At 42.4% G+C, this 27,376-nt stretch overlaps 1 protein-coding gene across 1 annotated transcript in view; it reads right to left on the reverse strand.

The window, feature by feature from the left end:
- Positions 1-27,376, reverse strand: part of LOC107185389 (diacylglycerol O-acyltransferase 1) — a 113,709-nt gene that overhangs the window by 60,383 nt on the left and 25,950 nt on the right. Inside the window, exons 4-5 of the mRNA XM_015573055.1 lie at positions 12,044-12,096; positions 4,285-4,393 (exon numbers count right to left, since the gene is read on the reverse strand). Of these exons, the coding sequence (XP_015428541.1) occupies positions 4,285-4,393; positions 12,044-12,096 (162 nt within the window). The remainder of the gene's footprint in view (positions 1-4,284; positions 4,394-12,043; positions 12,097-27,376) is intronic.

Consider the following 27,376-nt stretch of genomic DNA (forward strand, 5'->3'; position numbering starts at 1 on the left):
CATATCCCCCTCCCCCTTCGGTAACAATTCATCACAATTAAATCGTGTCCCCGCTGTCGCATTAAAAACACGGAGACTCGATATTCGCCGGGTCGAAACGCGATTATTCCGGCGCGAAGATCGTTTTTGCACCGGGGACGATAATGAAACATTCAAAACGTCCCCGTGCGTGCGTGCATGAGGATGAACACAGAACGCGCGCCCACTCGTCACCCTAATTAATCCCGATGAAATCGCCTATCGACCGTTTTATTCCCGACACGCGTTTCACAAGCCTTCCGCTGGCGACGTATTTTTTTGTTTTCGTCCACGCTTCATATTGTTCGGAGAATTGAACAAGAAATCATGAAAATTCCAACGGACCGGTAGTGCGTCACGACCGCGTGTGCGCTCGTTCTCCAATGGTGCGCACAGCCCGAAAACGAGAATGCTTGTCCCCGCGACAATATGATACCGAGTGCCACTTAACGGAGCGAGTAAACACTCGACGCCTTTTATTGCATTTGCGGCTGCCGGCTATGCGAATCCCGCGGGGAAACCGAAAGGAATAAAGACAACGCGGGGAATGGGGCGAGGGGGGAAACAGTGGGACGAGCCTAGGGGTGGAGCGAAACGAGGGAGAAAGTGAGGGTTCGCGCGGTAGATCGATAGCTCGATGTCACGTTTCCATTTGGTGTCCGATTACTGAAGCTGTGGAAATAGAGGCCGAGTGGAACTAGACGCTTTCTGCACTATTATCCTACTATGTATGTATATATGTATACCTTGTCGAAAATCTACTATCCGAATCGGACCTGCCGCTGAAATGTTCGAAAAATGAGTATGATACTTGTAATTTAATGTGTACTTATACCGATAGAACCTGTTAAAATTGATGGAACACAGAGTATATTCTCATCAATGTTTACTGTAAGTAGAAACATCGAGCAATTGTTAGACATCGAGCAAAAAGAGAATTCTGCTGTAAACTGACTCTGTTCGACGTCTGACCATTGCTCGATGTTACTACTACAAGCAAACACCGCAGCAATTCTTTCTCTCTATGTAGATTCGAAAGTTCTACAAAATTCTGTTATATGCTACCACGAGAACAAGCAGAGAAGTAATATACAGAAGGCATAAAACCGAATCCACACTGGCTACGAGTCTACCTCCGTTTCTCTGGATCCATTTCATCGGATAAAAAGTTAATGAAATCGGTGTGTTCATTTAGTGTTGCGCGACCCTACAAATTGGCAGCACTCATTTCACCGACTCACAAAGAATAATCGCTCTGCACTTGATGCAATTCCCAACGAGTCGGTGACAAATGGACTCTGCCGCGGTTTCATTAAATTTATACCATCCCCGTAAAGGTACCACTGGTCTTTCCGGATCGTGGAAAAAGGGTAAACGACGCGAGCAACAGAGGCTTCTGTAATTTCGCGGGGCGCAAAGAGGGACTTGTCTGATAGAACCGTCCGTCGATAATTAGAAGGGCAGATCGACGTTCCCGTTTCCTTTCATGGTAATGGTCCTTTGACGCAACCGTGACGACTTACGTGTCTGACTCGCGTACAAGAAAAAAAAAGAAAGAAAAAAAAACGAACGTCGACAACCTCGGTGTCAGGCCGAGTGGCTGCGCTTTCGAGTGCATACTCTCGCGTCCGCGCGTCGTCCCCGCTTGTTGTAGAGTCGAGGTTCTCGTTGGAGAGAAGCCGAAGAAAGAACGAGGGAAAACCTCCCCCTACCCGACGAAGAAAAGGAGGCTGAGCCTTTGCAACCCCCCCTGGTACCAACCACTTCGCGTACTACTTTTAGGCTGCAGGCGGCACACTCGGCGCGGGGACTTCAGAAGTTTTAAGAGGCGTGTACACGAGCGGATATACGGACTAGTTGGCGCGAGAATCTCCGCGTAACTTCAAAGAGACGGTCCTGTCGACGTACCTCGGGGATTCGGTGGCTTATCCGACGATATCAATGGCAAGAAACTCAAGACCAACATGCCAGGAACGAATACTGGTATCGATTGATTCAATCGAGAATCGAGAAGTGATTTGAGCTCAATTTAAGGTCGTAATGTAATGTCGTAGGTTGTGTAACCAATCCTGATGTGGGTTACAATATCACATATTGTAGGAATTACTTACAAAATGACCTTTAAAACAATGGAAAGACTTTGCAAATGAACTTGGCATTACCTTCAAGATAGACGTGGACGTACACTTTGGCACTCTATTATACAGGGTGATCCACCGAATATTTTTTTTAATTGTGAGAACGTAAATAATATATATACATAATGCTTGCAGGAACCTGACCATTTAATACCATTCAAATTATGTATAAAATATTTGTTGCGTTTTCACAACTAAACAAAAATATTCAAGGGGTTACACTTAAATGAGACAGCCTGCATTTACTTGTAAAAATTCTACATTATTCAAAAGATTCCTGGTTCCATAGAGAAACTTACCTCAAGGAACACTGGAGGTTGTCAGGAAAGTCCAGAGGATCTCTGGAAACTAATATTCAACTTAGCTGAATTGTATCGAATCAAAAACTTAATTACTCCTTACTTCAGCCGTTTGAGAATATCAATTCTTCGTCGTACTTTTCAATACAGTGCCCTTAAATTGTAATCAATACGAAAAGTGGTTTCCTGGTCGATAGAGCTGGTTAATAATTCAGGTCTACCAATTTTTCAGCCGAGCCAGAAGCGGTGGGACATGTCCATATCCGAAGATGCCTTAATTCGAAATCTTTTAATTAGAGAGACCGATCCCTAGGCGATCCAACGAAATCTCTCTTAATTCGGATTCGCGAAAGAATTAGATCCGCGAGAACGTTTTTTTTTTTTTCGGTTTCCCCACACCAGTTTAATTGATTGTTTGAGTGTCTGCGGCTACATAAACATCGAACAATTGAATTTCTATAGAACCCCAACACATCCCTAAGACCGCCCAGATTTCTTCAATTAACCCTTTAAACTTCACTTATTACAAAATGACTTGAGTGCATGGAAAATTGATCACCAAACGATCTAATTAAAAGAGTAATTCTCAGTAATTCAAACTTTTCTCAATCGCACCAACTGAAAACGCAATGAATCGTCGCCAGTCACTAAAAGATCAACCGTTACGTAATCTCGACAACCATTGCGCGACGACGTCCTAGCAATCCAGTCTCACGGGTCACCGTACGCATTGCATTTGAATAGAATTTTTTATACGGCGCCTGTATTGCCCTCTACGGGGTAACAGGAATTAAACGCGGTGTTGCGTGAGACACACACACACACGTGGGAAACAACTAATCAAAATCGCTCGAAAATTGATCATTCTCGCTAACGAGTGTAAATCAGCGGTATCTCGTTAATCAGCGCATATTGGCAATTCCGAAATGGCAAACAGGGCACCGAACACACGGAAAGACTGGCGTGGCAAACAGTCTCCACCCTCTCCCGCCCTCGACAGACTCGATCTGCAGCCGAGTTCGGGTTAATTAAAAAATTGAAAAAGCCAGCATTAGTCACGCTTTAATGGCATTCCTTGCCGCAGAGAATTAAATAAACGGTTTCGTGCCAGAGTCCCGATAATTAAACAGCTCGGTGGTCAACCGGGTTGCACGGCAGAGAAAGGATGACGCTCGAAACTCGCATAATGAAACAGACTCTCTCGTTACTCTTCGTACAGATCCAGCTTTTCAATATATCGTACATATCTACATTCTTAATTTCTGCTCAGACCTTTTGCGATCTTAGTGGACCGAATTCGGAATCATTTTTTAATTAGTTACTTTTTCGAAATCTTACGTTCTACGAAATCTACTTCGTTTTATTGCCGGCAGTTGGTATTATATGGTCCAATTTTATTTATTAGGCGAACTAAGATTAAAGAGACTCTATATAGGTACGATATTCATTGAAATACAAGTAAAATCTAAGTTAGATACCAACAAATAAACTCGCCAAAAATGTGAGAAAGCTTCTTCCCTCTAATCCCTCTTACGAATCTCCATAAAAAGCGATTCGAAATCGACGGGGGTTAAGGTACCCTTCAGTAAAATCGGTAATTTCATTCTATTCCGTAAAACGAACCTTTTCAACTGATCTTCCTAGGAACACCCCATAGACAGCTATTCGGAATGGACGCGGACCAAAGCACGAAAGACAGTACAGCGAGCCATTGTTCCCATTTTCCTATATTTCACCCCGGCCACGGTCCGTTCAGAGGCGAAACGGTATCGCAGCCGGGCACGTGAACCGCGGTGGTGGGATGAAATGATACGTAAAATGGCGCTTACACAGGCTGAATCCGGAATCCTTCACGTGGATGACCACCATCGGCATCAGTACCATCACGATGAGGTTTACGACGTGGAACACCATTCCTGGCCCGTGAGCTATGATATCCTGCGGCACAAAATAGAGAGGTACAAGTTACGGGCGGAAGTTGCTTACAGAGAACGCGTGGAACATGAACGGGACATGGGTAGTGGAAGGAAGAAGGGGTTGAACGGGAAACGTGGCACCGCCGTTTCCATAGGGGGATGGGGGAGAGAGGCCGTAGAACCCGGTTGAGCTTCTCAAAATACGAAGGTTGAAATGCAGTCCGTGGAACTACCGAAAGTCGTTTATTATCCATGTGGAGGCGCCCTCCACGTATCCGGCTGTGTCTGTTGCGAAATTCAATACAAAATGGAGAAACGGTTCTTGCTACGAGGGTCGGTTATTTAAATATCGCGTCACGGATACGCGAAGCACGGACGAATTAAGGCGTAGGTCTATCTGCAACGTGACCCTTAAACTCTTCGGTGAATCGCTTTTTTATTTAGTGTATACACGTAGTATGTCTGAAGGTAGTTTCGTGTTACCTGTTCAGGCACGACGAGCTAGCGGAACGATTCCGTTGAGACAGGGACGTTGTTTATGGAAACGGTTCATGATAGATCTTGTGCACAGCAGTACCTGTTATTTCATAATGTTGAATCATCTGTTCTTAAAATATGTACCTTGAATGGGGATACTATTACAGGAAAGTAATTAGAGGAAGAACTGTTTTTACTATCTTTGTACGATATTAATATTGCTACGAGCGTGATACGACTACCGAGTGGAGGATCATAGCCTATTCTTATCACATCAGAATCAAGAAGACTTAAAGCGCATTTATTGACAGAGGTAGCTACCCTTCACGAGTTCGTCGGTGATATAAAAAAATTGATTATTATTACCATGGAATATTTTTTTATCAAATTCATTCATCTACTCTACGCTTGTAATCCGGTTTTATCGTTCTAAATCATCGCCCATTTGTCGATGCAGGGAACAGACCTGCAAAGGGATATATCGCGTATCCGACGAGCGGAATTCGATAAAAAATTAAACACGCGCGGCCTGGAATGGGAGAGGGTGGGGGTACTATGTTAATTATTTAAACACGTCGTTCAACGGGGGTTTAATGAAGCGTCGCGTGTGTCGGCGAGATTCCGCGACCAATGGTAACGCGAGGCGATACGAGGAGAAAACAAAACCTCGGCGAAACATTTTCATTTCATGTAAAATATGCGGCGGCACGGTGTCGCGTTATATTTTCCACGTGCGCGTCGGTCTTGGCGTTTGCTTTTGCTTAACGTTTGTCCGCGGTCGGAATGCTGAACAGTGGGAAAAAAAGAAACGAAGGAAGGGGGTAGGGAAGAGCTGTTCATTACACATACAGTATTTACGCAGCCACGAAATTCTCAAAGCAAACGAGAGGACCGTGGAAATTCCGCGACAAGGATCGAGCAAACCTTTGGACCACAGTCGCGCAAGTGTTGGCGCAACAGATCCAACGCTTTTGATGGACGTACCTTCCAAGTCACGCGATCGTTGTACTTTTCATTCCGTGAAAAATAGGATTCCTGGCCGACCAATAAACATTTATACGCCGTGATCCATCTGTTTGATCTTTAAAATGTTAAAGATGCATTATAGACAGCCTCACAGATCATTTTGACACACATTTGCATACAGAGTCTAATATACAGGGTGTCTCAGCTGACTTGATCACCTCGATTAACCAGTTAAGTGTGTTTGACGTGTATACACGTCGAACCAAATCTTTATTACGGTGCGTTCGACGTGTATACACGTCGTGAGAAATAAAAAATTACCATTGACTATAAAATCTCTAAATTTTAATGAAATCCAATAAGAATATTATTTGATGGAATGTTTCCTTTATATTACCAATAGAACTGCTGAGTATTTTATACAGAGGGGGTGGTGGGATGATAAATAAAAATGAAGTTCTTCCTCGTTTTTCATAAAACTTATAATAGGACCATTTTGCCCTGCGTTCGACGTGTATACACGTCATAGCCTGATTTTAATTCCGCACACGGTGGAGGGTTTTTAAAACTAAATTCCACGCTTAACTGGTTAATGACTGAAAAATTTTTAGGCGTGGAACTTAAATGGCATTAAGGGGCATTTGACCTTCATACGTCCTAAACCTAATAGTTAACGAGATATTTACGAAATAATCACTGTATTGAAGTATCATTCCGTTTAAAAAAATCAAGGTGACCTTGAAACCTCTTAAATGCTTCCAGCCACCAAAAAGGCACATACGGTACCTACCTTATAAGATGTGTCTCTCGATGCAATTTCAGTTCAATGCCTAAAAATTTTCATAATGTGTACCGTTCGCTCATTATTCGAGGTGATCAAGTTAGCTGAGACACCCTGTATTAGATAGTACATACATATGTATATCTAATAACGGTGGTATACAGTATCAAAGACAGCAGCTGTGTACACATGTCCAGAGCCCTCGCAGCCTCTGATGGACATGTAAACACGGCGATAACACTTAAAGTGCACTCCCTGTAACTAAATTCAAATTGATCCATAAGCTCCTACCACTGTTCTCCGAAACTACTGTGTTGTCTATTCTAGCTTATATTAGTTGCCGCTGACGTAGAACGCCGTTGCAATTCAAGGTACGTCGCTCGTGTGACCGGTTGCATTAATCTCAAAGCCACGCTACAACGAACGCACGCCGCGCCGTTCCATTCGATTGTCATCCATCCGTACACAGACGTATGACAATACACCAGAGGATTATAACTACATTGGGACTTTCTATTGACAGTTCAACATATATGAGAACATATTAGATAGAGTTCACTGCCTATTCTTTATGAAACGAAGTATCTATTCATTTCGAAACATTATAATTCATACATCTCTCTTTGTTTGGTCTCGCCATACTCCGCTATTTTGAATGAACAGAAAATTGTTAACAAAATTGAAGTTGAAATTCTAAACTCCATTTTTCAGAAAAATTCAGTTAAACAATCTATGTGCGGATCAGTGGTCCTAAGAATGGAAATTCACCATGGCATAAAGAAAATTCAACCTAGAAAACAACAAATATTCTTTCAAGTCCTAACTCCGAAAGTTTTTCTTTCTGAATGATTGTATCCCCAAATACTAACAACGATTAAAAATTTCAGTTGATAATAAGATACAATTGTGTTAAATATTGTAATAAACAGCTATTCAGTAGATGATATTATAGTGTGTTTGATGATTCCACTACTTTCCTGTGTCTATAATATTAAACTTTATAAACTTTAAACTGAATTTTCTCAGATTCGAAACTAATGGAGATAGAACAATTAAGAATTAGAGCGACGATATGGAAACTAATTGTGCCGATGGTTCTGACTCAAAGGTCTGAAAAAATTGAATGTATCACTCATTTGGTGTTACATCGATCTACGTTACAATAATATGAAAGCATTTCTGCAAAATATTTAAATGACTCAGGCCACTTTCATGATCATTGACAGAATTATACTTATTGGTACACCTAATAGTAAAACCAATTTACATCTCGACTATTTCGACATCGTCATTTACATTTCATTACGTTGTAATCGACGTTCCAGCAAAGCCCGCCTCACCGATCAACGTCCACGAATCCGTGGATCCTTCGAATTTCATGACTCGACTGAACGATTGACGAGTCCTGCATCAGCAGCGTGACGAGACTGAAAGGGCGTCCCCGTCCGATCCGCAACTAAACCGACGTCGACCGGTACACCGATGCAAATATTTACGAACCGCTTGACCCAATTACACGAGGGGTGGGGGGATGAAAGAATACCATGAATTTCAAGCGAGGTCCGGCAAATTGCACAACTGAAACATTCACGCGACTGCGCTACGTTGCAAGCAATGTGTGTCTGAACCTCTAGGTCCGTTAATCTTGGCGAAACATAAAAGAGGGTTGGAACGATCCGAGAACAAAATTGGAATCGGAGCATAATAGTTTCTCCCCTTTGATCGCGTTGCTACGACCAGGCGGACGAAAGGTATTCGAGGTGGAATGGAGAATTCCAAGCTGATAGAATTAACAGGACAAGTTAATCGAGACAAATTGATTTATCGGAATAATCAGGGGAAGGGTAAAAGCCATGGAGCTAATATCTCGACCGTAAAAACCGTGACATTACTTACGACGCGTCCGGCAACGACACTCTCGACGTTAATAAAATGGGGCCATTTGCATTTTAATTAATACGACGCTTCAATCTCCTTTCGTTTGTGATTTTTTTTTCACCCACCCTCCCATCCAGCAACGACGTCGTTGGTATCGCTGAGGGGCGATATCTCTCATATTTTATCGCGATACGCGCGGTCCGTTACAGAGGATTCGCCGGAAATTGATACGAGATGCATCGAGAATTGAAAATCGCACTACAGTTAGGTTTTCACGGATTAATTTATCATGCATTATTTATAACCCGATGATTATTCGTGTACCAGTGGATATACATACATATGCGTAAAACATTGTTATTATGCGATCGTCATTAGCCAAATTATTACTCGATTAGGGAGGGGAGGGGGGGACACGATTAATCAGGCTATGGTAATTATCAAGTTCACCAGGCCGGCGGTGTTCTCGTCCTGTTTGTAAGCCGGTCCAGGCCAAATTGGTTACCAGAAGAATGTAATTTCGACCGCTGACTCCGCGCGACATACTAATTACACGTTAAAATATATCGCTCGCGAGCGGCTCATACATACCCCCGTCCCGTCGATTTTATACCAGAAAATTTAATTAAACCGCCGCTGCTCGGTACATAACACAAACTCGATGGTACAGGGAGACTCCAAACCGGTGTCTCGAGAATTTACTGGCACGTGCTATACCACGATCCGCGAATACGTTCTGACCCACTCGATTTTTAACAACTAGAATTAACATTGAATGTGTACTAAATTAAACTGTAAAATACAGTAACAATCTACAGTACAACTTACCATTATAATTCCAATCATCGTAAAATAAGAAATTTTCAATCCGTCATTTTGACGGATCAATATTGATAACAAGATTAAAATATAAAAATGAACAACACAAATAGATTATTTTCTATGGAAAGTCAAAGTTAAACGTCTCCCGGTCGAAATTTCGGTACTCGAAGTCGTGGCAATCACGGAGAAAAGTGCCTGGAGACCAATTTTCCATAGGATTTCCATAGGATCGCGTAACGTCAAGTCACAGAGAATCTCTGTGGCGCTGATCGATGCACGCGCGGTGTCCCCGCGGTACGGAGTCAGCGGTGGCGGAATGTTTACGCTGACACGATACCGCGGTGCACGGCAGCAGACGTGTATTTGCGTCGCCGCCGAGGGGGAATAGACGATACAACGTATATAGACGTTAGCCAGAGCATCGCTAATTCCCGTCGACGTAGAGAAGCGTCGGTCGGGCTTTGCAACGCGATCGTCACGCTACGTCGATCATCAAACCCAGGGTGCCGCGTTTCATCGGCCGGCTAGACCATCTTTATGGCAGCACGATAACGAAAGAACCCCCTAGATTCGATGTTAAACTCGCTATTATTGGCTCGGAATTAATGTTCATACGCCCGTGTACGGGCACGGAGACCACTCCTTTGCCCGAGGCGAAATATCATTGTCGATCTTGTTCGTTACGTGACCCGAACCAAATTGTTTTGCTCGTGGGCGCTTGATTATCCGGGTTTACGAGCCGTAAACGTTCGTATAGATTGATATTTTTACACCTGGACGACCCTGAGCTGGTACAAAAAACCTGTTTCATTCTGTTACTTTTACATGTATTTTAAATAAAATGGTCATATCATTTAAATCGCAGATGGGCGAATTGATGATTTAAATAAAGAATTTCGAGTAACGAACAAAAGATAAAAATAGTACTTCGCCATTATTCATTGATTAAACGTGGTAATTCCAATTCTTATAATAATACATTCTGTTTGAACGTGTAAACACTTGGCAAACATTTATTTTATCTCAGATACTGTTGGTTTTCACTATGTATTATTCGGATAAAATCGTGCCCAACTCTGATCTAAATGCAAGACATATTCCCGTGCTTTTCACTTTTCAATATGGCAGAGGTCATCACCGAAACAGCATAGGCTGTTAATCTCTGAAAAAATAATAGTGAATTTATTATTATACGTAAACTATTACCTTCTTTTTTTAAACGGTCTAATGTTTTCTTCATTTTGTTTAAGTCGGTCTAACGTTTGCTCCAGTTAATATTACCTATTTTGCTACACATCTAGAATAATTATTGAACCCAATAACTGATATGTAACTGAAATACACCTATTTCTATCACTGTTCAATAATCCTTGAACATACACGGGAAACGTTATTTCTATCTCCAGTCGATAAAACAATACTTCAACGAATTCCTCACAGTGCACAGAAAGGTGAAAATAGTTCAGAATTATAAAGAGACGCCTGCAGAAGCCAATATTTCCACATCCTAACGCAATAAACGTATACCCCCAGCAACAGTAGAGGGAATCTAATTCGAAAAACGTGAAGCAGGAACACACGGCTGCTGACTTCGCGCTTCCCTCTTTATGTTCACGACTGTACGAGCCCGAGCATCACACGTCTCTCGCAACAGCAGAAATTAGAAATCGAGTTTCTACTGGGAAAATCCATCGTGACGATTATCGCCCGGTTCCAAGAGAAATTGTTGGGCTTTTTTTCTTCTACAGGGAATAAAGAAGGGGACGGTTAGCACATTAACGTTTTGCGTTGAATCAGATCGAGACGTTGGGACACGGAATCGATAATCGAGGTGATACTCTCGATGTAAAAGTCGCTTCCGAATCGGGAGCACCGTACCAAAGACCCATATACGACACGAACGTAACGACACTAACCTAACCCACCCACCACATCGTCCTCTCTGGTCCTGGTTTACCATTTTTGCCCGCGGTCATGTAAAAGTTTCCGCCGTGTCCGCGACGCCATGTGCTCGGGATATTATTATTAGTTTAGTTTACCCGGGCTCTTCTTGCAAAGAAACAACAGAACGACGACGACGACGACGACGACGACGACAACAACAACAACGACGAAATAACCTGACGCAAAGGGTGAAAAATATTTTTCCAACTTCAACACCTCGACAACCCATACCCACGTTGGTCCACATTGTGAGCTGTTTACTCGATTTACTTTTTGTACGTCTGTATTCCAGCTCAGCTCGAACGAAAAAACGAAATATATCCCGCGATAATGCGCCGAAACTTGTGGGTAAACTACCGATTCGACTGGATTTTAACCCCGATATCCGTGATAATTTGTTTTTTAACCCCTTATTTCCTGACGGTACTTTGTAATATCACATACATATATTATAATAAAATGCTACCATAAACCAATATGCCTAGAATCTGCCTATAAATTGTACTGAAAAATTACAATGTAACATGGACGAAAATTAATAAAATTAATAAAATGAACAGTTTATGACACTATTCCCAGAACGTTGGAAACACCCCTCGTATGTCAGACAAAAATTCAATAACAATGAATCCCTGTAAAAGACCAGTAGACACTCTCGTGACGCCTAGTGTCGCGTCACAGGCCACAAACAGTTGGCACTCACATCAACTCCACTGTCATCGATCGTCACAGCCGTTAATATTACTACGTTCCATTAAAACGTGGAATTTCCGTGCAGAGGATTATTGAAGGGAGATTACTCACCACCGACAGTCCTTTCTCGATCAGCAGACAAAGACCCACCGGCACCGTGGAATCTATAACAGAGAGAGAAAACAACGAGCGTGAAACATATACATAAATTTGAGCGTGCAACGTATACCATCTCCGATGGAACGAGCGTGACAAATTTTCCAACGAAACAGCGTCCTGGTGCCCCGAGAATTTCGGACTGACAAACATTCAAAAGGTCGGTCACGCTGCTACTCTGTGACAGGAGGAAGTGACGAGGGTCTGTCATACGATGTCGTCCCCGTTACAGGGGCAATCGAAAGGGAAAGGAAAAACGAACGAATCGTACACATAGAGGGCAGTTAGGTCGCGACCAAGGCTGTGCAGCGAGGATAAACGCTGATCGAGAACGCCTGCTGGTATGATCCACAAGGATAACAGGAGGAGGGGGCAGAAAGAGAGAAAAAAAAACGTGAAAAGAGCAGATAAATCGATATCGTGCTACCGGCGACGAAAGCAACTCACCGATAAATCAGCCAAACTAGCACTCACTAAGAAAAGAAAAAAACACATTTCTACTTTTTGCTTTTTCGATTAGAAGAGCAAAATCGACAGTAATTGAAACGACGATAAATCCTACTACCTGTACATAAAGCATAAATCAAGAATCAGGACGTCCGCGCGCTTTCTACTAAAAGATATTTCGAACTTCTATTGCAACGAAGAAATTTATGATATATTCAATTTCAGAGCGTACAAAAGGTAAAAGGTTCCACGTATCGAACAAAAGGTAGAATGTAGTTAGACTTTCAAAGAAGACTGCATACGCCCGAAATTTCTGAAAAATAGGAAACTCCCGGGGGAACATTAAATTTTCTCCCTGTCTTCCTTGTGTTCGGTATCAGTCCGCAAGAATGGAATCGAGGATCGGGACAACTCTATAAATACGAATTTTATTTCCCGTCCGTTGTTTTTATCATTCTTTAAACAGTTTTCGAGATTCACGAAGCCAAGACACTTCGGTGGATTACACGGGGTATTTCGACTGTAGGCGGACGGGGTTGAGACCGGAGCGTGATAGTGCAGGTATAGCCGTACGATTTCATTTCAGCCGGTTCGTCCCCCCGTATTCTCCGAAGTATCGTCTGTCCTCCAGATAAAATATGGCGAAACTTAAATAAGTTTAAGAGATGCAACCGCGCGATAGGCAAACTCGCGAAATTGGGAGCCGCGAGATCTTCTTGGAAGCGGGTCGCCAGCCAGGGATACGCCAACGTTCAAAAATAAAGACGCTCGTTACGTTGAAGATATTAATGTTCGCACTAAAACTGTCATATTTTGGTTGGAAATCGACCATTACCCGTGACACATGTGACCTCGCGTTCGATTCTTACTATTCTGATAAGATGAACATTTTGTCGTGGATTCTCTTGATCAGACCGAACGTCTGTACCATATTGAAATTCTTAGTGGCAGAAGAGACTACCAAAGATTTAAACTTGACGTGGATTTCAAAATTTTTTCAATTTTCTGCACTTCACTTCTGACTAGATTTACTACGTACCAATAAGGAATTAATTGTTGTTCATTCACTTCTTGAATCCTATCCTTAAATACACTGTAATTAGACTACGTATATTTATGCAAAAGAATGATGAAAATGAAACAATAATCCATGTTCCTTGCTAAAGGTTTCATTAGACTAAAGGGAAAATTAGTCTATTGAACTTAGCGAATTTTGTCACTATTTTTACATAAGATATAAATGCATAAAGTTCGCAGTCCAGAGTGGTAATTTCAGACGAAAAGAACGAGCTAGTAGAATTTCTACTATTTTATTTTTATTTTTACTTTGACGAAACCACGAATGCTTTTCGTTCAAAAGTGGAGTCTGTTCCTCCCGGAGCAGACTGTTAGTTAATCATCACAGATTCATTCGATTCCCTGAAATTATCAGCTGAAGAAAATGTCTGGAAATTGAACGAGAAAGTTTCGAAAAAATGCCCGCGAAACCAGACCGCGAATTAACTTTGCTCAAACTCGCTACCGAAAGAACCGAAGGCATTCTTCGGTGAGTAATTTTCCCCGCGTCGCCGGAAAATGTAAAGTAGGCAATTAAGAACGAATTAGCAACAATTAGGAGCTTTTCAGCGGAAAACCCGAATACCCTCGACCGACAGCCCGAAAACTTTCGCCGGGTTTTATGCGCGAGTCGACGCGACGTCGGCGTAATATCATCTGCGATCGAATTCACGCTAGAACTAGCAGGAAACGTCAAAGAAGTGACGTTTGAAAATTGAAAGAGCATATAACCCGCGGTATGGAGCCAGGGAGATGAAGAGGGACGAGTAATACTCCGGTTAAACTTCCGTCGATTTCCGATTAGTCATCTGCATAGTGATCGAAATAGTTCTCTCCCTCCGATCAGCTTGCTCGTTTTATTTCGTCGCGACGAACTGAACGAAACAGACATTTCCTATTAACGGGAAACATTAAATTTCGACGAAAAATTCTAAAATTTCTGCTCTTATTTTGAGTTATGGAATCACCGATTCTATTAATTACAATATATGTTTCAACAAATTGTCTCTATGACAGTATAATAATGAATTGTTGCAATACTGGAGAAATAAACACCTCTCTAATGTCAGACAATGAATAATCTACTGCTTGTTGGATAACAGTGTTTTATGCTCCAAGCTCGAAATATTCTCTCCGATTGACGCGACATGATTCCTTAGAAATGAATACCAAATTGATGATTCAAAAAATTTACTGATATAAAATTCAAGTTTCGAAATACAACTATGAAATGTAACTCTACTCTCTAAGTGCCCCTGTTAATTAATTTCATTCCCTTCTCTATTCCGGGTTTTTTTTCCTCTTTCTCCAACAACAAACAGAACATTTACCATGTTATTGATATTTCCCAAAGGATTTCACCAACACAAATACATAAAAAAAAAAAAAAGAGAGGGAGATATGAACGTGTAAATTATTCCACAGACTTTCGAGCCTGCTTCCAGTGAAATATCGAAAACCTGGAAACAGCCGACTGCTCAGAAACGGTCTCCGTCGGTTCAGGCAGATTCTCATTCGACGAGCCCGCAACAATGTGTATTCACGCGGGATGTCGATATTCTATACTCTATACTCTATACGAAACAGAATGTAATTTGATGTCACCGGCAGAGGTTGGTTCCATTGCCTCCCACATGGACAATTTTTTCGGCAACGCGCGCGCGCGTTCTCCCCTGGACAGTTCAAGTAAAAAGGAATTCGAGCCGTTGCCCATTGAAACGGCCGCGAAACGGCGTGGCAAAAGCCCGTGGAAAAGGCTACGATTGTTTCATCATGGCGAAACACGTGTGTGTTCAACGTCGGACTAATTACCGTGCCGCCCTCTTCAATCCGGAACGCGTTTCACGAGTTTTCGAGGCATTTTTTCTGAAACGAGAGGTGGAGGGGGCAGCGTCGAAGCGAATAGTATCGCGCAGGCCTTCGTCGCGCTGAATTGCACGCACGTGCGGCCAACCCGTTCGCCCTGTCAAAGACAAATAGACTTGATCGACGAAGCAAATGCGTTACGTTTACCGTGCCACGGGGCATGGGGTGTACAAAAAAGTCCAGTCATTATACCGTCATCGATTAGCGGGATATATAACGTTCAGGTATACGTTGTTCCAAGCTGCTTCAAGTTTCATAACATGGAGAACAATGTTCGATAGAAAGGTGGGTAATTGGATCCACTAAAACGTTGATTACTGTTTCAGATCGAGCCCCCTGTGCTACGGTAATGTGAAACGGAATTCATAATATGTACTTCTACGCTTCGAATTATTCGTGGCCTTCGAATATTCTATCAGGTGTTGCAATAAGTAATTGAACGCACAGTTCTGATATTGTTAGCTTAAATTTTCTTGAATTGATTTTGTTTTGAAACTCAGCGACGAGAAAGTCTAGAATTTATAAAGCAATAGATGAAATGAATCACTCCTTATATTTCAGGCTACATCCGAATCCCTTCGTTCTCGTGAAACCTTTTTTACCTCCGGCTCTTCTCGAACCGATAGGAAACTACCATAGGAGGGGATTGGTCGAAGAAAGACGAAAGAACGAATCCAACTGACGTCGAGCACGGCTTGCTAATAGATATTAATGGAACCTCTTTCGTCGTAGAAATACGCCCGTTTTCTTTTTTCTTTCGAGCACGAACGCAAAGAGGCATCTTTGTCGCATCGCCTCGAGAGTGAATAAAAGGAGGAAACTGAAAGAGGCGCGCGTTGTAGAAGAGGTAACACGTGTTATCAAGATCCGATAAATTTAATTAAATCAAGGAAATTTCCTTTGACGAGCACGCCCCGTGGAGAAAACAAGGCCTCCGTGTGAAAGGTGGCGATTCCGCGGATTTGTGTTCCATTTGCGATGCATTCCACGCGATCGAACCCTCTGGTGTTCTTCTTTGATCATCCATGGTTTCATTTAACCGACAGGGAACTCCGGTTTCGATCGTGAACCCGACAAATATGTCCGTGTGGTACGGTTTATGGCCGAATAAATGTTGTGTCACGGTAACGCGAAATTGGTTACAATATCGGCGATAGAGCGCGTGTTTACGCCTCCAATTCGCTCGTTCCACGCTTTCTCACTTTTGTTCTCGCTTTTGTTCTCAAAGCGCTCGTTGTTACGACGATAAAATCAAATTTCCAGCCGTGCAAAAATTCCGTGCACATACGTGAATGAATACATTTTAATGAATAATCGTGTATGACGGTAAATACTCATGAACTAATAATTATTTCGGGGGTCAAACTCTTCTATTCCTTCTATACACTTTTTACTCAATACAGCTTTTATCATTCTAATAAGTCCTACACGTTCCTACATCGAAGATACATAAGATCGCATCGTGGGTCACAGGTGCAAATCAACGAGAACAAGTGTCACGCCGAATCGCCAGGTGAAACGATCGAATCAAATGCCTCTCGTGGCCGCAAAAATCTTCTAACGAGTCACGGCAGTTTACCTCCTAACGAACCGACCGACGTATTAACGAGATGAAATTTTTCCAGAAGACTCATTCGTAGGAACGAGAATTTTTCACCCTGCCGCCGTGAAAGACAGAGAAAGGCGAGGATGAGCAGTGGTATCCAGGAGCCTCGAGGGTAATCGACCTCCACTCTTGAGCACCTCTCGGATCTCAGCCGCTAATTAAGACTTTTACTTTTTCTCCCGGTAAGTCTCTTCTATCTTCTCGAGTGTCTTCAGCCACTGGGTACTGTGGCGAGTACGACGACAACTAAAAGGAAGTGGGCGGGGGGCGGCTCGTGAAAAACCGTCGACGGAGAGATCGCGCTCGGCTGTTGGAAACGAGGGGATCGGAGGGAGGAGAATATCTTCCCGCTGGATAAGATCAGATCCAAGGAGAGGCGAATTTTAATTATATTCAGACATCGAGTTGGCAACATTCCGTCGGTCTTGAATAAAACTTTAATGAAAAAACGGCGACCGTCCACCACTGCGCGACGCCGTCAGGCAACGGAATCTCATCGCCGCGATGACATTCAGTTGTTTCACGTGGATACGATTTCGTGATCCGTGCGTAACATCTTAATATTACACAAGTTACGATATTTCACCCCTTCTCATGTTTCAAAAATTGTTGAAGAACGAATGAAATAAATGAATTTTTCGACAATGAGAATATTTCTATGCTAACCTATGATTAACAACATCAACTCTCTACAGGATTAATGAAATAAGACGTCTCTGGGGTCGCGAAATATCCACGGAGAAACAGATGCGTTTCACAGAATTTTGCACACTGATCTTCTGACTAGCCCCGGCGAATTATAATTTGCGACGATATCGTTGATAATATCCCGTTCGTTTAAATAATTACCACTCACCGGGACATAAATCATTCCACAGTGATGTCGTTGGCTATTTCAATTCGAGAGACCGATATAACTTATCGGGCCGTGAGTCCACGGGTAAATTTACAGGGGCCAGGAAATTTTGAAATTCTCGTTTCAATCGTCCAATGATTTAGTCGCTCGACATCGATCAAGGAAATGGGATGGGCGCAGAAGTGATTCGAACGTCTCTCCGTGGACGGAATCGTCGGCATCGGGAGCCGATATCGGGACCGAGAGGAAGATTCGAAATTGCACTGTATAAATCTCCCCGACGCGGTTCGCGAGACCGGGAAAAGCGGAGGGTTAAAGTCGCGTGAGCCATCGTTCGAATGGGCGCGAGCTGAGGATCAAGGATATACATATATGAAGAAGAATAGAGTGGAAAAAGGTGGTCGAGAGTCTAAAGAAAACGAAATAATATGCGGGACGGGCGGGTAGAAGAAGAGCCTGGAGTTCGAGGTATACAGTCGGTCGCGAAAACATTTAGGCAAGCTATGGAAATCGATGGAATAAAATTTCTCATTCGTTTTTTTATAACTGCGGCGGGCAATTTTTTAACGGGTGTTTGTTCTGGTGAAATCGTACAACGACATGTTCAGAGAAAACGGAAAGAATTACATAAAATAATAACGAGTATTTGAATAATTAGATTTGATTGTAACAGATCGATCAAAAAAGCAATTAATTGCGATTCATTTTAATTCCACAATGTTTGCGATCTAGATCTTTTATTATCGATGCTTCTAGTGTTAACATATTTACACGGTCGTTTATTTCCCGACAATTTAGTAATAGTGATGCAATCTGATCTTCTTGTAAAGGAAACACAGGTAATCTCGAACCATAAACACGTCACACCATCAAAGTCTCGATCGACGCTCAAATACTTTCACGAGTGACTGTAAATACTCCAGTTGAGCTCGAGACACGAGGGTTGAGAGAGACAGAGAGAGGGAGAGAGAGAGAGAACGAGGGGGAAACGATTTTCTCCGTTTCTCCTAGCTCGTGCCTTTCGTTTTTCCCATTGCGAGTGACGGCGTCACCGTCAACCGTAAGAGCTCGACGAGCACCCCTAAACCGCGAGTCGGCGAGTGCTAATTACGAATAATTATGAGTACTAATTAAGGTTTCCCTTTGCGCCCGAGGAAGAGAGGAAAGAAGGGGGTGCGAGAAGGTGGCTACACGCAAAGACGTACGTGTAATACAGCCCACGCTTTACAGGCGCTATTAAACGCATGCTAACACTATAGAAACGATCGGGGGCTTTGAAGACACGCAACGCGAAACCCGCAGACATGAAACTTTCGATGGGCTCTCATGCTTGGCAGAAACTACTATTACGGCTGGCGGACTTCGTCCTCTACGTGGAATTATGAAAATTGAGCGCAATGTAATCATTACTTTACACGCTGTTACACACTCCGGCTGTTTTCAATTTTCCCGCTGGTTTTGCTTTTTTCGCGAGATACTCGTTAATTGTATTTAATTGTTTTAACTGTGAGTTAAAAAAAAGTGAATTTTCAGTGATATATCATTACCGGGAATTGAGATGTCTTGAATTTCAGTAATCTCGAAAGTATATATTTTCAGAGAAGAAGTCACAATATCTAACTGAAATAAATGAATAGTATATTTTTATTGTTATTGTATATCTTTGATGAACCTACTGTGCCACATCTTTTTCTAATCATTTTTACACATGAATTTTATTTTGTTCCTTACAATATATTCTGCAACACTTTTATAACAACGAAGTCCTCTAAACTAAGAGTGAACAAGCATATGTTTTCTCTGTCGATCATTAATCGAATCGTTCCGAGGCCAAAGTTACTAAATACAGTTCTTGAAATTTTGTCAAATTTTAGTGTCAAAACACTTGATTGGTGCTTAACTTTTTATTGTGGTATAAATTCTTATTATTTAATTACTCTAATATATTTAATAACTCCATCCTACAATACATACTGTGATTGTGCATTTTCAATGTCGAAAAACATACACGAATTGTTTTCATATGATTCTTCTAAAGACTGCAACAATACAAACGGAACAGATCGTGTGCGTTCGATGGAATCCGGATAGAGCTGACTATGCGACGCGGAATTGACGAGTGTTCCTGATAAGCGTGGTATTTAGCTGAATGCCCCGCACACGATAGGCATTAAACCGGATGCGCAGATGGCGGATGCGTAAAAGGCTCTTCGCCGGCGCAATCTCGCATTTCATTCGATTATTATAGCCTGCTTCACACATAGGCAGTGGATTAAGTAATTCATACGCGGACTCGCGGAACGCACTCCCTACTCCTCCTCTTTTCCCATTACCCTGACCGCCCTTGCATGTTCTACCGCCACGTGAAAAACCTGCCTTCACCATTCATCCTTTGGCGGAACTACGAGGGCGGCTTATAGAGGCTTGCTTAAAAAATAAAAGAAATTGAATCTTTTAAATTTAAACAGAATGTAATATCACCTTTCACATCATCCTTTGTGGTCCAATTTTTCACGAAAGCTTCTGTTACACTTCACTTACAAAGTAGGTATATTAAGCGAAGAATCGTGATGGCTAGTCTATGTATTCATGGGACTTATAACGACAGATACGAATAAAATCATGAAGCAATTTAGAATTTTAGCAAACTAGAATTTCTTGTGTATCTATATTAACACCTCTTATTCGACCACAGTTAAAACAGTTCTCGCGAACAGTGCGTACAACTTAAAAATATTCAGTGTCTCGTTCATAGTTGACGTTACAGTAAAGTCTCGATAACTGTACGGTAGGATCTCTACGTTAAATACTACTGCTTCATCCCCACTGCTGGAGGGTTCCACACAAACAGCTCGCACCGAAATGCAGTTCATGATGTGACAATTTATGACGACAATTCAAGCTTTAATCGAAGATTTACTGTATTTCATAAGTAAAATAACAAATCGGATACATCAAACGTACGAAATTATCGTAAAAATATGTAGACATACATATTCATTATACGAGCTAGAAATATTATCTCGTCTCACCTATCTTACCACAAAGTCGTGCCTCATATTTTTTCACCATTCTGTACAGTACGAACGAGAGCCCTACCGGTGAATTCATTCATCGGCCGCGTGGAAATAAAATCAGCTGCAGAAACGACCCAAGTTAGGTCCGTCAATATTGGCCTTGCGGTTTTCTCACTATCCCCCTCCTTTCATCAAGGCCTTTATTATGACCCCTTTTGTTCCCGTATGCTCGTGGGAAGTTCGAAAAATGTTAATATCGGCGTCAATTACGCGGTAGGGAAAACCGTCCGACCACACGGAAATAGATAGAGAAGTTGCGATTAATTCGCGTATTCGATTGAAAACGGGTCCGTTGGAATCGAGGTTCGTGTATCTACCGGGAGCAAACTTCTGGTTTGAAATTCTGGGAGGGGATGGGGGGATGAAAAAGCTCGAAATTTTGCGTTCAATGAACGCAACTTTTGGCGGGCTGGTAATGGAGCTCTCGTGGTTTCACCGGCGGATTTACCAACTTCACGATCACCGAAAATAAATTTCAATGACCCGTATTCCGGGACGCAGGAGAGCATCGATGGCATTAATCTCTCCCCACGACCACGGAGTTACGGTAAAAATCTGCCCCCCGTCCCTCTCCCAGAAGTGGCTGATATTGGTGATAATTACTTGGATTTCTCGCCCGGCTGAGCTCCCACTCGATAACGCGCCGCGCCGTTTCCATTCCGCGAGAAATCTGGGTTATCCGCGGCCCCGTCGAATGGACTCGGGTACACACAGGGGTGGAGAATTATTGATTTCAAACACAAATTTGTCTTTTGTTCGTTTACCGTGTCTTCCAGTTTAATCTAAACCGTACGCGTCAGCACATATTTTTTTTTTTTTTGACGTTCCCCTTTCCACACTGGGAAGTTTCTGCTGTTCTTTGGGAGTAATTTTGCGTTAGTGAGATCGGAACAGGTTCATGTTCATCATTAGTTAATATTTTTCAATTGTTTCTTGGTAGTGTTTTAAAGATTATTGAATTGAAATACTTAAGTAGATATTATAGATGTACCAATAAATAATCGACTATATATTGATATTCTTCATAGAACAGACTACTTGTTGCGACGCAAAGGGACGATCGGTTAAAAAGTCAACCGTTCGGATGTGTCGCGCTCTCAGAGTAAACTAATACTCGGAGCGGAGGATCGAAGAGATAACGAATATAGAATATTTGTGCTGTATTACTGAGTTTTTATTTTACCAGATGTAAAATATATCGTGTTATAATATTATAGTGATGTGAATGTCTTGTGAACGTGTTCTGAATGTGTTCTAACCAAATCTGTGTGAGTTATGTCTTTTTATATGGAATGCAGTGAGTATCGGAGAGGGTGTGTTTGAGTGTGATTGGTTGTGGCTGTTGGAGTGGGTGTGTCGAAATTTGGCGCGCTGGTAGAAAGAGACAGAGTGTCATTTTTCTTCCTTTTCTCAGGGTGTCCTGGGATTCCTGGAAATTAGCTGTTGAGGCCGATATAATTATGTTATTTGCAGGTGACAAACACGTGGTGAGCAGCTGTCCCAAAAATCCCAGGTTATGACCGATGACCGCTAATAAAGTTAGAGTATAGTTATAATGGGCCCGCGTGCCTCGATCGCTGTATTGTTCTGATCGGGGGCACTGGTCATAAATGCGCCTCCGGTTTCTTAAGCCTAAATTGCTTTATACACTTTTAACGCTCAACACTACTATACTTTAAGAATAATTGTGTATCATAAAATTCTGGTTCTACTCGATTGAATCTCCAAAGACTGATCGACTGAACGTTACTCTAAATTTCTATCTAAATTTCTAAAAAAAGACCAAAAATTCTGGATATACTTTTGTAGACACATTTCTTGAAACATCCATTTCACATCTTCCATCATGAAACCTACATTCTGCGGCTGTTAATTCATGGAACTGATAAATTTCGCTTCTGAACATCTCTCAGTTTCTGTTCTCGTGAGAACGATCCGCAAGCTGTTCAGTTTCTACGTTCCGCGGATCGTGGTTAGTACGATTTGAATACTTTACGAGTAACATCTCCCGGCAAAAGCGGTAGGTATCACGGGTGGTTCATAAGCAGGCTAGCTTGTTGCACCCTTTCACATTTGCTCTTGACTTGTTACGTCACTGGAGAGACCGTCGGCATTGAGTTTACAGTTAACTTTAACTTCGCCAGAACTTGGTGTATAACGAAACTCCTGCAAACCCGACAAACGGACGCCAGAACTATAGGTGGCCCGAGAGAGGGAGCGTTTCCTCCGGGGTTGAAACGCAAGAGGATGGAATAAGCGGTGAAAAGTGCGTCTGCTGTTCTCCTTTGGCTTTTTTCGCCGAGAGTTAAAGTTCCGAGGTTTCGTTCGCCAGAACACGGGGGGATCCAACGAAACGAACGCATAACTGAAGACAGTTTTATTATTCCAAACATTTGGGAAGAAGTCAATTATGCTTTTTATAGCGTCCCCTGAGACGTTCCTATTCAAACTTTTCGGAACGATTGCACGGGGAGTTCCTGAACGAAAGCATACTAACACAAGATGTTACATTACATTCAATTAAAAATAATAATAATAATTTCTTAGATGTGTATAGTTGCTATAAAAGTATGAATATATGGTTGTTTGAAAAATTTGTAGCATTTTTAAGGACAGAGTTACAATTTATATTTTTCAATTTATAATATATTTTTGTTTAACTAATTTTCTTCCTTCATTCTTCGGCTGTATTCAATTAAAATATATTTATAAATATTAACCGACAATCAATTGGTAGAATGTCCTTTTTTGTTGGGTAATTTCCTACTGAATATTTATTTACAATTTTGAAATGATGTTTCAATGAGAGGAAAACTAAACGTTCGCATATGTGCCAGTATTCCTCAAGATGTTAAATTAACATTCTATAAGAATGTTAAAACGAATAAACGAACGCCTGAAAGCGTTGTTCGCAGTCAAATGTACAACCGCAGCATATATTACACAATATCACAGTTTTTCTCCCCTTTCGAGATATTCTTCCCTTGTGTAAAATATAAACTGGACGTTAGGTAATCGCGAGAAATTTTCAGGTTCGGAACACTCTCCGACGAGTTATCCTGAAACAATCTCACAAAAGGACTCTTGGCGGTCAAATGTGGTAATGTACCCAGAACGATAATAATAAAACACGACGACAAAAGGTCACTGTAAAAAGTAATACGTAATCTCCGGTTGCGAAATCTGAAATAAAAACCTCGCCGGTATAAATACGAAGCATACACACAGACAGATTCTGCTGTGAGTTGAAACCCATCGTGATCGTGAAAGAGATGAGACTCCTAACAACGGTGTCATAACGCATCCCTAACTCGACGAGCCTCTCGACATTAATTCGCGGTGCCCACGTGGCCGGCGGGAGGAGATTGCAATTGAGCCGCGGTTGTAAAAAAAAGTGCAATTAACGTTTCGTTGGGTTCATCGTGAAACATAGATATGTACCTGCTTCGGAGCTATTAACTGGGTGCGTCGTCGCGCATCATTCTGTTGAGTCAACGTAACATTTCTGGGGGGGGGGGGGGGGGGGGAGGATTAAGTCGAAATGCGACACTCGATGAAGCAGACTTTTTCGCTACCTTACGGAAGAGAGTATAGAATGCTCGCTATGGCCGAAGAACATGTATACAAGTTACCGTATCGAAATGTAAAACTCTTTCAGCACTTTTATCGACCACTTGACGACACGTTCTCGTCGTTGATCGTCACTGCAGGTATGGGGTACAATGTATAGAGCTTCCTTAGACGCTTCAAAAAAATCAAAGGAGAAAAGAAGATATACAGTCAGTATGGAGTAAGCGAAACGATCGAGACCGCAGCGAAACATGTCAGGCTAATCAACACGGACCGAATAAATCACGAAGGGTAGCCGTTAAACGGACGGATTCGCGCTTCACGGCGTTCATGGAATAATTAATCCCCTAATCGCGAAACAGCGAGCCGCGACGGCCATGTTCAAAGAGTGTGTGTGAGAGAGAAAGAGAAAGAGAGATCCTGCAGGAGGGCCGTTTAAAAAGCAATCTCGGCCCCGAGCCGGGCCGTAGCAGCCGCCATGAAAATTATTACGCGAGGAGCCATGGACAGGGGAGAAACGCCAGCTCGGAGGGTGCATTCGCTCCAACGCAGTGAGGGTATAAAAAGGAGGGTGGAAGCTTCGAGCGTGTGTACGGTAAAAGAGAGAGAGAGAGAGAGAAAGAAATGGTGGAGGAGAGAGGATGTTAAGGCCATGCAGTAAGGAAAGAAGGGCCCTAGGCGCGAGCCGGGCGAAGATTCTAAAATATGAGAGCTATTAACCGTACTTCCCTATGAGCATTACCTTCCCTCATGTGTAAATAATGCAACCTATCCTACGACCACCCCCGCCCCTATCACCTATATACTTTGCAACGCCTCTACCTGTGGCCCTGTACGAGCAATCTGCAGGCTTGCACGTACATACACGCGCGTGCAAGCTGCCGGCGCAGCTGCGGAACGAGAGTTTAAACGGCGTTTCACAGGGTGTTCCCCGTGGCATCGAGCGACGGAATCGAGGCTAGGGGTAGTTCTTTGCGCGGGGGATGGCGGAGTGGTGGTACAGAGGGAGAAAGTTTCCACGGAGATATTAATTTTGGGTGTCTAATTTGCAGAGGGATAATTAGGTCTGAGTATCGTTGACGAGTATCAGGACAATTGGCGGAAGATTCAACCGAGGACGGTTGCTAGTAGGTACCATTTCGTCGGGTACTTTGGGGCTGTCAGGTACTCACGAATTCTCTGCAGGCAAGTCACGCCCGGGTACGTAACCCGTTGCAGCTCTTAATTAAGGGAGTCACCGGGGCACGAGAGCGAATTCCACGAGGTCAATTGTGTTGTGGAAATTAATGAGGATCTATGGGGGCGCTAATAAATTATAATCGGAAACTTTGCTCATTCAGTGAACACGGTTAGAGGGGATGGATACCCTCGTACTCGGGATATTTAGTGTTTCGGCGTGGAGTTGCCAGAGGGGGGGGGGCACGGTGATTGTGAACTATGTTTTCGTGGAGGAACTATTGGTTCGTTGCTAATAATGATAGAGCAGGAACTCCTGTATCCGAACACCCATTACCCGAATACGCTAATATTCGAACGTACTATTATTCGAACAGAGTGTTTCCCAGTAACAGATGCTTTCTCTCTTGTTGCAAATATACATATACAGCTTGCATGCAACGTATATCTACTGTTCTTAAAAAATTTGTGATTTAACATCCAAAAAGATATGGGCTTCATAAATATCCAAACGAATTGTCGATTTTCTTGATCTCTATTTAAATAAATGACGATGTTCCGGTGTTAACCCTGTAACGCGCAGATCCTCAGATGGTTATTTCAAAATTATGAGACTGATGTAGTTGTATGTTGCATTTTGTTATTTTCAAGTCGAAAATATCGACATTAAACCAACCTATTTAAAAAACTTTCGTTTATTTATTTTTAATCCTTTACCGCCCAAACACCTCTCCCGAGGAAAAAAGTTATTTCTCATGATTAGTTAACTAAAACGGCCTCTAATACATGCACAATACGTGTATTTTTACGACAGACCCCTCGAAATATGATTTTCTAGATTTTCTGATTTTCGAAATATGATTTCTCAGAGTGCCCGTTAAAGGGTTAAAGTTGTTGTTTCCTTCTATTTTATACACACCGCTAGATAAGTCCTGAACCCGTGAAACACGCAGTCCATCAGTAACAAATAAGGATTTTAATTACTAGAATATGAAAACAGGTGATTTCCTCAGTTCTGAGATCAATAGATAGGTACAATGCTTCGCTAAGTGTTTAGTCCCAGTCTCGAACTGTGACCTAATAATAAGGCATTATTTCCGTGATTTTCTGTTTCTGAGATAATGACTGAATGATACAACGCTTGATCCGTCAATGATACTGTACATATGCTACAAATCAATGCACACAGTGCACGCGGCGATCACGAATGAAACCACGGATAACCAAGTGCATAGCGCGGCAGTAAAGGGACAATGCGCGGAAAGCGGGTGTTCGTGTTCAGTCCCCAAAAGAATAGATAGTGCGTTGAAATTTACGCCGGTTCGCGCCACGCCGGCGCGCTAAATTTCGAGCCTTTAAAGTCGAGCTTAAACGACGCTTTAGAGGGTTCGTACGCTTAGTGATAAATTTTAATTCAGCCGGATGGACGCCCCCGGGTCGCCGGCTATCTACGGGGCCGCGTCGTGTCTTTGAACTTTCACGTTACAATAGACGCGACGACCCCCTGTTAAATACGCCTTAGAGAATTATGGGTATCTTTGAAATTTAACAAGTAACAACGCGAGACGTCGGAGGGTGAACGCAGCGGTGCGCGGTACTTCGAGGCGCGGATATCGTGACGCTAATTACTTTTA

This window comes from Dufourea novaeangliae, unplaced genomic scaffold (genome assembly GCF_001272555.1).
Source record: "Dufourea novaeangliae isolate 0120121106 unplaced genomic scaffold, ASM127255v1 scaffold57, whole genome shotgun sequence".
In the NCBI taxonomy this organism is placed as follows: domain Eukaryota; kingdom Metazoa; phylum Arthropoda; class Insecta; order Hymenoptera; family Halictidae; genus Dufourea; species Dufourea novaeangliae.